This window comes from Sciurus carolinensis, chromosome 8, assembly GCF_902686445.1.
Source record: "Sciurus carolinensis chromosome 8, mSciCar1.2, whole genome shotgun sequence".
Taxonomy (NCBI): domain Eukaryota; kingdom Metazoa; phylum Chordata; class Mammalia; order Rodentia; family Sciuridae; genus Sciurus; species Sciurus carolinensis.
Window position 1 is genome coordinate 133,270,019 of NC_062220.1, and position 12,791 is coordinate 133,282,809.

Below are 12,791 nucleotides of genomic sequence, written 5' to 3' on the forward strand. Positions count from 1 at the left end.
CTTTCAGGGTAAGACAGGTACCCAGCTTGGGGCGCTTTCCAGACTCCACGGGCCAGATAAGTCAGAGCCTCCATTTTTCAGCCAAGTTTATTTAATTCCTGATGTCCATGAAGGAAAGGCTTAAAAACCCACCCACAACCTTTCATGCTTTTAGGAGAGACAGAGCCCCTGAGTTGACTGAACAGTTAACTCTTAAAAATGTCCTGGTGTCTCACAAGCCAGTGTCATGGTCCCAAGCTCTCCTGCAGGGCTTGTTTATGAACAAGAGGAAGCAAAACCTGCCTGGGATGCTGTCCATCTGCTCGAGAAGGAAGCTTCTCCTTGGCTCTGAGTGGCTCAAAGTCAGTCAGTCTCAGAGGCTGCCAAACAGGTTTCCACTCTGTGCCCGAGTGGATCAAGGTAATGCCCTCAGCCCCGTGGGAGCTGGAGCAGTCCTGCCCAACACTCCAGAGTGCCACCAGGGTGGCCCTGAATTAACCTGGAAGAGTTCGAGTCTCTAAACTGAGTAAGAACCAGAGCTTCCTCCAATTGTATGTCCAATTATCTTTACAAAGCTTTATTGAAACTTGTGGTCAAGGTGACGATTGTTTTCAAAACAGTAACAAAAAAGGGTACCCAAACTCAGGTTTACCAAATAAATACTGTACACCAGCAAGCTCATCCTCCCTCTCCCAGCAAGAACAAAAGGCATACTGAGAACTTTTGCTGACTGGGGGACAGGAACCTGCACCAATGGGCACATCTGTGGCATCTCCCTGGAAACTGAGCCAAGCATAAAGATGTCCACTTTGGTCCAAAGGATGTCTTCCTGGTGTGAAATAAGAGGACTGCTGTCAGCCTAAATCCCTTTTATAAGCAACAGCAAAAGCTGCAGCCTTCTTCTCTAACTAGGGACACAGGTCCCGAGCGAGGTGGCAGAGACTGGAGCTGAAAGGAGGGTGAGGGGCTTCTGCAAAGTTGTCATTAATATTGGGACAGAGCTAGAAACCTTCCAGCTAGTGGTGGTTAGTCCTCAGGATCATTCAGATGAATGCAGCAATCTGGTGGTAGGTTTAAAAGTCTGTTCAGGGAACAGATTATTGCTGAGCAGTCACATGATCTATATTTTAGTCATGGTGACTTATTGCTTTTAGGTTGTCCAGCTAGCCACCTCTGGATAATAAAAAAGGACTTAGCACACGTATAGGAAACTTCTGAAGACTTCACCTGGAAATCAGATGGTTTTTAATTTCAATAGAAATGACACCTCCCTGAAGCACAGAAAGAGAGGCAATCTATTGCTTTGATTTGGAAGGACAGGCAAATGGCCATAAAGATGCACAGATGACTAGAAATTTGGTGTGGCCTCAGTCCCTGCTTCCCAGAGTTTCACTAGCAAGGTGGCCAGCATTCACTTTTGGCCCAGGAAGAAATTTCCACAGCAGCTGAGGGGATGCATGCTTCAACTGCACCGTCCTCGCGCGCTGTGGCGCAGAGGTTGCGGATCCTTCACTTTCCCTTTCGCTTTCTTGGCCTTGAGAAGCCCCCGAAGGCTCACGGCCACGGTGCTAAGAGGACCCTTACGGACCCAGGCTCTTCTGGAGCTGTGTGCCCGGATAAACCCTCAAGCGGGACGAGGGCAGGTGTGAAAAGTCTTAGAAACAGCGTGAAATGAGAACTTGACAGTCCCTGCCTCTAGTGGAAAGCATGCATGCAGGGACCCGATGGTGCAGTTGTCCCTGGTCCTCGGCTGGCCCCAGCTCTTCATATGGGCTTGTATAACAAGGTGGTGACGTACTTCTTCTTGTACCGGTGGGTTGCGCTGAGCACCATCACTCCATCCTGAGGAAGAGGGAGGAAGTGATTGAAGGTGGGACCAGGTCAGGGCTCAGACTTCGGGGTGCACGACAGTCATCACGGGGCTGAAGGAGAATACATATTCCCCGGCCACCTTCAGAAACCGAGCCAGAGCGTCTGCATCCGGCCCTGGATGCTGCCCTCTAAGCCAGCACCCCAGGCACTCCTGGTGCTTGGGATCCTCAGAGCACGTGCTGAGAAACCGCTGTGACAAGAGACAGGTCATTACCTTGATAGAAAGTGCGTAAAGGTGGTTCAACATGACGTGATTGGGCTCGGGGAGCAAAGCTGGATCACACTGTGAGGGAACAAAGACAGATGTGAGCGTCTGGGATTTGGGAACTGAGGTGATTCTCCCCTTTATTTCACAGGAAAGGAGGCATGCTCTCTCACCCACCTTTCTTCCTAAGTGGCAGTGAAGGCCCTGTCCCAGATGACAGGTGAGGCGAGAGGGTAGCACCCTCTGACCTCAAGGGAGCCCCTCAAGCCAGCTGGACATGGTGTGTCTCTGGTCAGCAGGCCTCTCAAGTGTGGGCCACAGTTCTGTCGTCTTACAGAGGCAGGGCAGGAAGAAAGGCGCTGCCTGCCCCCAGCACCTGACGACAGTGTGGGACACGCTGCCACCCTCAACGCTCCTGGGCAAAGCTCAAACTTAGGACTCTAGGGCTCAGAGGAGCCTGAAGAATGCAAAGGATAACTGCAGGAGACACCATCAGCCTGTAGCAGCTTACCGGGACAGGCGGTTCATGCTGCCACAGATTCTGCTTTCAAGAAGAGCCAGACTGTCTGTCTTCCCCATTGTACATTCCCAACTTTGACAAATGCTAACGCGAATGAAACGAAAGGGCCGGGCAGCCCGCCTGTGGTGGAGCTGCACGGCAGGCCTCTGGTTCCAGGCCCCCGTTGTGGGGGAGGGGTGTGCTCCTGCTCCCTCAGCTTCCAGGGACCGCTCCACAGCCCAGCCTGAAATGCCTCAAGGCTCACAGCCTGCAGATCATAAGAAACCAAGCACCTGGTTCTACCCTGTGCATAGGACCACTGAGGTCTTCCCCAGAGAAGAGGCTGAAGCCACCTTCAGGAAGGTGGAGATGGACTGCTGGGAAGGTCAGTTCCCAATTCTAGTTCTGCCACCATCGGCTGGGAGGCTCCAAGCACTGCCCTTGACTCACTCCAGGCGCAGGATTCCAGAGGCTGGCTGATTAAGCACCCTGTCAACAGTACTCGGCGAGCCTGTGGGGAGGCTGTGCAGGGCAACTGGCGAGAGGAAGGAGCTGGCACCCACTTGTCTCACCTGGACGGTGGCTCAGTCACTATGTGACCCTGGGAAACTTTTAAAAATTAATGGATTTTTAAAACTGATACATAGAAACTATCTTAATTTTTGTAAAACTTGGTGTTTTAGAATATGTATACTTGATGGAGTGGCTATATCAAACCATTAACATGCACTCAGGCGCTAATTTTTTGTGGTTAAAACACTTAAAATCTATTCTCTTTGTGCAATGTGGACAGGTATGTCTGTTGGTATGGCCTCTGCAACTATTTTTTATACTATTATGGAAGTTCCTCAGAAAAATAAAAACTACCATATGATCTGGTGATCCAATTCTGGGGATGTATCAAAAGGAGATGAAATCCCACACGTCCACGTATATCACAACCTATTCACAATAGCCCACAAGAGAATGGATGGATGGTGTTAAAGATGTGGCATGTGTACACAGGGAACACGGTTCAGTGTTAAAAAGGTTGAAATCTTGCCATTTGCAACACCATGGCCGAACCTGGAGGAAGTTATGTTAAGGGACATAAGCCAGGCACGGAAAGACAGCAGCGCGGGATCTTACAGTCTAAAACAGTCGAACTCAAAAGTGGAGAATAGAATAATGGTCACCAGGGGCCGGGGGTGGTCTGAGAAGGCAGGCAGAGGGTACTAAATTTCAGTTACCAGAGGAGTCGCTGCACAGCAAGACCGGCAGTTAGATACAATGGTTTGTGTCTTCTAACCTCTGAAACAGAAGAGCTGAAGTGCTCTCCCTGAGAAGTTCCTTAACTTCTTGGGGCCTCAGTTTCCTCAACCCTTCCCAGGGCTGTTGTGAGGCTTAAGAAAATACACAAAAAGCACTTAGACTAGTTCAAGGCACAATAAACATTAACCATTTGGCAGTATAACTAGAACCGATGTCTGTTGTTAGAGCTCTGCTGCCTTGGACATGGGGTCGTGATGCTGTCCCCAACTCCCAAGTCCCTGGCTGCTCTACTTCTAGAAGCAGTCTCCATCAGAGAAGCTGGCTAGTCATATCTCCCTTTTCAAGGAGGAAAAAACACACACACACACACTTTGGCAGCGTAGGAGAGCAGAGCTTCTTCTAACCTACAAACTTTGTTAAGGGAAGCAAGCTCTCCTGAACGCATTTAAGATAAAAGCTGAAGGTCTTTGTGCTCTTCATTGTGTTGATGTTCCCAACTTAGCCCTGGAAACATGGTCAGCCAGTGGGTCCTGAGGCATGCTGGTCCTTGTCACTGGCCCCTTCTCAGCTTATGTTGAACAGCCAACCCAACTGTCATCCATGTGCTTGGGTCACTTGGCACAGATGCGAGCCTGGTGCCCTGAGAAAGGTGAGTCTTGTTGAGATGGGCTAACAGACACCAAGACTCTGCTCTGGCTGCCCAGGAGTGACTACTGTTGGAGACTCCTGCAGTTATATATTCAGCTCATCTCAGCCCATGTGTCTTCTAGTTCAGGGCGGAAAGTTCGTGGTAGATACTTTAGCATCTACTATGGTCTCAATGTGTCCCCCAAGGTTCATGTATTGGAAACTTCACCCCCAGTGCAACAGTGCATCATGGGAGTTGGTCACGTGTCCCAAGAGTGAACTGTTACAAAAGCAAGTTCAGCACCCTCTTGATTTTCTACATTGTCACAAATGGGGCGATGCAGCAGGAAGGTCTCTGCCAGATGCTGGTGCCATGCTCTTGGAATCCCCAGACTCCGGACTCGTAAACCAAAGCTCTATTCTTTAAAAATTACTCAGGTGGTCTCTTGTAGCAGTAGATAAAAGACTTAAGACAGTACCTTCCAAACATGTGCCTCTTAAATAGTGGACCAAGCCATTAATTCCAGGGCTAGGTGGAACAAACAGTCGAGGTTAAACAGAATGGAAAATTAACCATAAAGGAATAACTGACTGCTCTTCAGGATCCAGGACACAGATTTCTTTTTTGTATATGATAACAATTTCCCAGAGGAAATATGTTAGAGAACTCAAATTTTAATCGAGGAGAAATTGTATTTCTAAAAGCAATTTAATGATTAGAACTAGATTCTAGGGGACTGGGGTTGTGGCTCAGTGGTAGAGCACTTGCCTGGCATGTGTGAGGCACTGAGTTCAATTCTTAGCACCACATATAAATAAGTAAATAAAATAAAGGTCCATCAACAACTAATAAACATATTTAAAAAACAAAAAACAAAAAACCTAGATTCTAAACTTTGGGAGAATTCCAATGTATACTTTAATAAGAAAAGGTGGTTAAATATTTTCTCCTAAAATTTAAATGGAATGGGGCTTAAGCTAAGGCAGAAGTGAATCTCAAGCAAATTCAGAAGACTGTGAGATGGGGAGTGTGGAACATCTTGCAAGCAGCTCAGCCCCATGTCCCAGGAGGACCATGGCAGTCGCACTAGCGAGCAACACTAGCCTGCTCCCAGGTGCTATGAGAAGTGGACAGAGGGAGAAGAGGAACTTGGCCATGAAGAATGATCTGGGCAGACGCCTGTGTACTCACAGAAATCCCCGTGTCCTTGTTCAGGATGACCTGAAGCAGATGTGGAGGGAGGATGGGCGGCGCTTTGAAACGTTCCTCTGGTTTGGAGACGTAGGGCTCCTGATGGTAGGGTCCTGGTGGGGAACTGGACAGCTCTGTTGGGAGACAGTGGTAGGACATTTGAAAATGAAAAGTTCTAGAAGTAGTCTCATTTTATTTATGGTGTCATCATCTAGCTTTCCATGTCTTTGGTTCCCTTGATACAGATTTTTATTCTCTTAAAAGACACACAGCCTCCAAGGTGAAGAGCACAGGAAATGAGAAACCCCTCTTGGAATGTGGGTGATCGGAATGAAAATCAGCAGTGAACTCAGACACCTGGCAGACAAGCAGCGTGGCAAAGCGAGAGTCTGGCTCAGACCGACAGGGAGGCCGATCCCAATCACTTCACCTACGTGTCAGCAGACTCAGCTTCCTTCTCCAGGCTGGGCTAGCAAATGCCACAAAGAAACTCAAGGCTTCAAGTGAGGACTAAGTGCTAAGCTCGCGAGCATCACCAGCCCAGCCAGAATAAAACAGGTTTTACAAGGTACCAGCATATTTGAAAACTAAAAAACCAAAACACCACAAAAACCAACCAAACAAAAAACCCCCAAAAAACAAAAAAGCCCAAATTTGTTTCTAAAGGCTCTTTGACTCTATCACTCAGGTTTCTCCCAAACTCTTGCCTGAGTACCATGATTTTTCAGACATATTAAGAAACTTCTAGAAGTACCCTATCATGTCAGAAGCAGCTTGTTTAGTGATGTTTGTCCAGCTGGAAGGTAATGAGCTTTATCCAAAGAACAGGGGGGATGGGTTCTGGTCATGTGATCCATGGCTAGTCCAGAATAAATGTGATATGCCCCGGTTCTGCCAATTCCCTCAACGTCCTTTCCTAGGGACAAGCTCCCTTCAATGATCCAACCAGATTACAGCAGGAAACTGAGAAAAGCATTAAGTGCAGAAAACTGAGGCATAAGGAATAAAATATGTATTTTAAGAAAGTGTCTAAACATAAGTCTAGAGTTCTGGAACTTGATTTATCAAAAGAGAGGGGTCAGTTTTCTTCCCCACCTGATCTAGGTTGCATAATCCTGACTGAAAGTTTGGGCAGGCAACCTAACGTTATATTTATCAACAGGTAGGATATTTGGGTACTTCCTCCAAGCTCCAACCATTACCTAAGGAAGGAATAAATGGTATCTCTTAAAGATCAGTTCAGGTCTCCAGATAAAAGAACACTATTTCTGGATTTCTAAGTTCTGCTCAAACACCTGACTTAGCCACAGCAAGCCTGCCATGGTTGACCGATCACTGTGATTTCTGAGAACGATGAGATTTTGATGACAGGACCTCCAGGTCCAGTCACGTAATGATCAAAAACCGTTCTGCAAACTGAACGGCAGCCCTTTTCTTAGAATGCCAGACACACTCCTGGAAAAGCTTTTCGCTCCTTCCCACAGGGCCCGGGAACTGCTTAAACCCCTCTCCTGGGGATGGGGAAGTGAACTGGCACTGCACTTGAGATTACAATGCACTGTTTCCCCTGAATTGTACATATTATGTTCCAGGTGGCATCTTCCTGTGGGGTTTGGATGGAAAGCAATTTACTGAAACCTCTGATTGGAAGAATCTTGGAAGATGGAAGTTTTATTAGGACTGTAATGAGCAGGCCCCAGAAAGGACAGTTGTGCTGTGTAACCTGTTTCCTGTACAGTGCTGTTTTCTCACCTTATCGGGGAGTCTGACAAGGTGCTAATGTATCACACAAGTAAGGGCCAAGGTCACTGAGGTGTCCGTTTATCACCTGTCGGCCTGAATTCTCCAGGCACCATGAGTGGAAGTGTTCTGGCAGGCTTCCCCAGCCACGGCTCCCCACTGACCCAAGGTGTCCCGCCAGGGTCTCCCTGGCCCTGCCCCTAGCACGACACCAAGCTCTGGTGCTGTCTCCGCTGTCTGTGTTCTGTGGCCAAGCGGACCCAAAGAACACCTGAGGAGACAGGGACGATGACACAGAGCTCCCGTGGGACTCGACTTCGACACTTGGCCTGACAGAGGTGGGCACTGTGGCGTAGCCCCTTCATGGGGCTATCCTCGTCCACCTGTGGCCAACTGCAGCTCGAGAGTGAGCGGCAAGATGGATCAGAGTGCCTCTAGGCTGCAGCCCCCGCCTGCACATGTGGTATAAAATAACTGTTCATACCAGACACGTCGGAGCACTTTTGGGAATCCACCATTAAAGCATCAAATACTTCAAAGTCAGTTTTCTTCACTTGAATGATGTTGTTAACTGTGCCAAGCTGGCTGGTTACTATTGGCTGGGAAGAGACAGACAGGCAGAAATCATAACGTGGAAGGCTGGAGTTATTCTTTAGAGGATGGGGATTTCTGGCTGGAAGGTCACAGCTCCTGGCCAGCCAGTCTGCTCATCGTGGTGAAGAATCCCAAAGGTCTCACGCCTGGTGCTATCTCACTCAACCGTACACGGGGACTTTTGCCAGCGGAACCGAGGGCCCTGGCAACAAGCCACAAGGGAAGGTGATCTTTGTGGATTGTGGAGGCACCCAGAGGACCGAGGGGGCAGGAAGAATACCTCAGAGGGGTCATGTGTCCACTGACCATCCACAAAAAACTTGTACTGATGTTCTCCTTCTGGCAGATCCAGGATGGCTACAAAGTTATTGTGGCTGCAATGAGAAGGAAGCAGAGCGTTTCAGCGGGGTGGGCTGCTGCCCTCTTGGATCAAATAGCCAGGAAACAAAACGAAACGTTTCCCTGTAAAACCAAGAGTTCAGCTGCAGAAGAACAACATTTTTAACCAATTGAGACAATTCAGTGTAATGACCTCAATTCAGAAAAGCTATACGAGGAAGCAGCAGGGAAGGAGACGTTCCTGAAAATTCACTCTGCTCAGCTACTAAGAATCCACAAGCCTGGCATGAAAGGGTCAACAGACAGGCAGGTGCGCTTCTCAAGTTTGTGTGCAAAATGCCACCTGGCAGCCCTGGACGCCTGGGAGGACCACAACGCAGGACGAACAAGCAGCTGTCTAGTTTGACCCTTCGTCAGTTCGCCTTAGGTGGGAGGGGGGATCAATTCAGCAGGATGCACAAGTGTTCTCTAAAGAAACTCATATTACTACTAACAAAAGACACGAGGAACCTCTTTCCTTGGGTTCTTTTGTTCCCTGGACTTGAACTGACTTGTGACTACTATGCTGAGTGGCTTCCTCCTCCAAAGTGGGGCTGGAAACACCAGGCTCGGCCGGCAGGACACTGTATTCCCCCTTCATTTCAAGAGTGCTCAATGGGGAAGGTACTTCCTCAGGGACAGTGAGAGATACAAGTCCATGCCAGGATTTCTGATACAGACTGGAACGGTGGCGCAGGCGTGGAGGGCTGTGTGTGCAGCCAGGGTGTGCTCAGATCCGGGTCTACAATTCCTAGCCAGTAGTCTCTCCAGCACTAGGATACACCCCTCCTTCTGAGGAGAAATCTACAGCTGGAACTCTGAACAGAGAGAAGTCCACAGAACAGAAATACTGTTCACCGAGAGATCTTTCTTCTTCTTAGGGGGAAATAAAAAGGTGTGCTTTAAACCTAGGTTTCAAATTTGAACCCTAGGTTTCATTAAGCAAAATCACTTTCTCACTCAGCATTCATTTTATAAAAACATTCTTTTTCTATTCACCCACAGAAATCTTTAAGAAACAATAGTAGCCACGGGCTAAGGCAAACACACAAACACTTCCCAGGCAATTACCTTCTTGTGAGGGGAAGTTTACTCCAGTTGTTGAAGGACCCAGATAAGTAAACTTCCTTTCCTCCCCCCGTCCATCGAAATACAGTTGGCCGAGCCTGGGCGGTCGCTTTATCATTCACTTCCAGATCATGCTGCCAGGCTAGGAATTCCTCCTTCTCTGGAGCCTAGAAGCAGAGCAGTTTACTCAGGGACAGGAAGTCACTGGTGAGCTCCCTACAATAGACAGTTAACCTAATATTGACAATCCACGCTAACGAGGCAGCAGTTGCCACCTAGGTTCAGTCTCTCACTATTTGTATCTGTATCCCTACCTCCAAAATGAAGATAATAAAATAACCATTTCTTAAGGTGGTGAAGATTGAGACAGTCCATGTAAAATGCTCTGCACAGTGTCTGACACATTGGGAATGCTTAAAAATTATTAGTTATCATTACTGTTTATTAGAGAGGTCTACATAAAAAATTCTAGAGTAAACTATACAAACTTCCTTCTTGGAAGAAGACTGCAATGAACACAAGATTACGATAGCTTAATAAATATCACCCCCCCTTAATTAAGCATGATTCGAATTATATGAAAATTTATTGAACTCAAGAACTGTCAACTTGAAAACTGGCAAATCCAGAGTGCAAGGAAGGAAAAACCATTCACCGAGTGCTATCCAGGCACCAAGGAGTAACAGAAAAATAAAATAGAGTCCTCACTATAGTAAACAGTAATACCCAATGTGGTAAGCATTGAATAACTGAAGCATTCCAGAATGAGAGGAATAAAACACAGCCAACTCTTGGTGAAATATATTTGATTATGGATCTTTTACATTTTTTCCTAGTCAAAAGTCAAAGACTTGAAAAGAGCAGGAGTTCCAGGCTGGGAGAAACCTTGAAGGGAGTCCAGCAGATTCTAGCACCTTCACTTCAAGTACTGATTTGAGCTTATCTAAAAGATGTCTGAATTCTCTGAATTCTAACAAGATTTTACAGATTAAAGAGTAACAGATTGGAATTGCTTTAGGGGGACATAATAACTGTAGCCAAAATAGTGAACTGGGGTAGTTAAAAGAATCCATAACTTGTTTGGTATCTGGAGCATCATTTCAGTAACTTCTGATGAAAAGAGAATGGAAGCTACTAATTCATTCTCCACAGATCATCTGTATGCGAAGCATTTCTCATAGGAGTTTTGGAACAGCAACAGCATGTGTTTCTTGAAGAAAGCAGTTTTGTTCCTATGGTGTCTTAAACAGCCTCCGAGGGCCAAAATTACTGCAGGGGAAAGGCATGTCAAGTCACCGGAGAAACATGATTCCAAAGTTCAGTGCACACGCCTTTTCAGGAATGCAACAGGTTCAGAAAACAAGTTCAAATCACAGGATGTAGGGTCATGTAAAAGCAGACTCTTTAGACTTAAAACTAAGATCCAAGTTACATTGTGAGATAATAATGTGATTACCCAGTCCAGTATCTGAGAGAAAGAAATGTGAATAAAGGTGGAATGAGTTGCCAGGCAACTAACTTAGTAGACAATGTTGACGAACATATCCATAGATAGTAAGAGATTATTTTGGTAGGGGGCACCCTCATCCTTCCTAAACCTACTTTACTCCTTTAAGGAATTAGTACTTTTCAGATAAATATCAGCCGCCAGAGTCATTAAGTGTCCTTGGACTGGTTGTTGTAGCAGGAAACAGATGGAAACCATCAGAATGTGGTTGAAGCAGGAGTCAAGAGTCATCTTAAAAGTTTTGAGGGATTAAAGCAGACTGCAGCAGGAAGTCCAAGTTCCACCTGCAAAAATGTTTGCTTTGGTCTGCTTTAAAAAAAAAAAAAAAAAAAAAAAAAAAAGCCATATTTAAATAAGAGGGGAGAGAAGCCCAGTGGCTGCTAGCTGCCTCCTTCAGACTGACACTTCACTCACCCACTGACCTCCAGGAGTGGAATTACTTTTCTGTTCATGCTCTAAAAAAAGCAGGGTGAATTCAAAGTGTCAGAACTAAACACCTCTGGCAATCAGAGTGAGCTCTGCTAGTCAATTCTACTTTTTCAGCTTACACGTGCGCCCTGGTTTACTTCTGAAGTGGACAATAAACTTCCAAACCAACTTTCATCAAAGAGCCAGTCTTTCTCATGATGAGGGAAGATCTCTCAAAGCTGTGAAATTAATTATACCTAAGAGAAAAGCAGAGGCTGGTGCTCAATTACTGCTGGCTTGACTCTTTCAATTAATTAAGAATTGGAAACTCGGTCCCAGAGCTGCTTTCTCCTTAATGAAGTTAAACGAAGTGAGTTCCTCCTCCCGCAGGGCGACTTTCCCGGCTCGGTAATTAGATGCAGGTTCCTGGACTGCTAAGAGGGCTCCTAACCCGGCCACCTGGCCTTTAAGGGCACCGCGCGAAGCTCCAACCTCCCTCCCCAGCCTCGCGGTGAATTTCGGCGGGGCCGTGGCGGGAACGTCCCCTCGACATCAGCCCGGGGAATCGGACGCGCCCTCCGCACCTTGATTTCCTCCGAGTGGAAGAGGTCGGCGTCCTCGGGGCTGTCCATCAGGATCTTGGGTCTGTCCCCGTCCTTGGTGCCCCCGGAGCTGTCCCTCCGGGGCGTCTTATGACCACCCTGCCGCTCCAGCGCGGCGCGCTCGCTGCTCGTGTTGCCCATGGCGGGTCTGCGGGGATGCCGGACGGAGCCTCACTCCAGGGAGGGCAGCGGGGACACGCCACTCCCGGCACAGGGGGTCCCCAGGGTCCCGGGGAAGGCTCGGGGCACCGGGCACCACCCTCAAGCGAGGGCTCGGGACCGGCAGCGGGCAGCAAGTCACGCTTTACTGGCCGCGCCTGGAACCCAAGAAGCGGGAAGATAAGCAGATACTTTTCCCAACAACTCCCCCACCCCTTAACAACTTCCGCTTCCGGCGACTCCTTGAGGAGGCCCAACCCCAGGCGAGCCGGAGGGCCGCGGCCGGTGGGGTGCGACGGGCTAGCTCAACTTCACTTCCGCTTCCGGTCTGGCTTGGCGCGGTCTCGGGAGCTCTCGGGCGGCCTCCGCAGGTTTCGGAGTGCGCAGTCGCAGTTGGCCGCTCAGGTCTGCGCCCAGGACTAGGTTGCTGACGGCCAGCAGGAGGCGCCCGGCAGTATGGGACGCGCCGTGCACTACTCGCTGGGCGGAGGGGCGAGGCCTGCAGGCAGATGTTTCCGTCCACTTCCAGTTGATTGTACGCTCTGCAGCCAAAGGCGTCTTTCTAAAGTGCAAATCTAATTAAGAAAGCCCTCTTTTTAGCACTCTTAGATGCAGTGGCTAGCATACTTTAGAGTGCATTAGCATCATCTGGAGTGCTGGGTTATAGTGCAGCCCGTACTCCAGACCCACAGAATCAGCATTTCCTGACA

At 48.1% G+C, this 12,791-nt stretch overlaps 1 protein-coding gene across 1 annotated transcript; it reads right to left on the reverse strand.

Moving 5' to 3' along the window:
- Positions 1-12,326, reverse strand: Prkab1 (protein kinase AMP-activated non-catalytic subunit beta 1). Its single transcript, XM_047560011.1, has 7 exons — positions 11,905-12,326; positions 9,409-9,572; positions 8,240-8,333; positions 7,850-7,964; positions 5,626-5,759; positions 2,066-2,134; positions 1-1,821 (listed from the first exon to the last, which is right to left on the reverse strand). The coding sequence occupies exons 1-7, from the start codon at positions 12,061-12,063 to the stop codon at positions 1,744-1,746; spliced, it is 813 nt and encodes a 270-aa protein (XP_047415967.1). The 5' UTR covers positions 12,064-12,326; the 3' UTR covers positions 1-1,743.
- Positions 12,327-12,791: the final 465 nt, after the last annotated feature.

What these genes read in the sequence shown, in the direction of transcription:
- Prkab1 (XM_047560011.1), bottom strand. Translation starts at nt 12,063, where the DNA reads ATGGGCAACACGAGCAGCGAGCGCGCCGCGCTGGAGCGGCAGGGTGGT. An exon ending in GGACACATGACCCCTCTGAG is followed by an intron (nt 7,965 to 8,239) that starts GTATTCTTCCTG and finishes GTCTCTTCCCAG; the next exon opens with CCAATAGTAACCAGCCAGCT. An exon ending in ACAAGGACACGGGGATTTCT is followed by an intron (nt 2,135 to 5,625) that starts GTGAGTACACAG and finishes GTTCCCTCACAG; the next exon opens with TGTGATCCAGCTTTGCTCCC.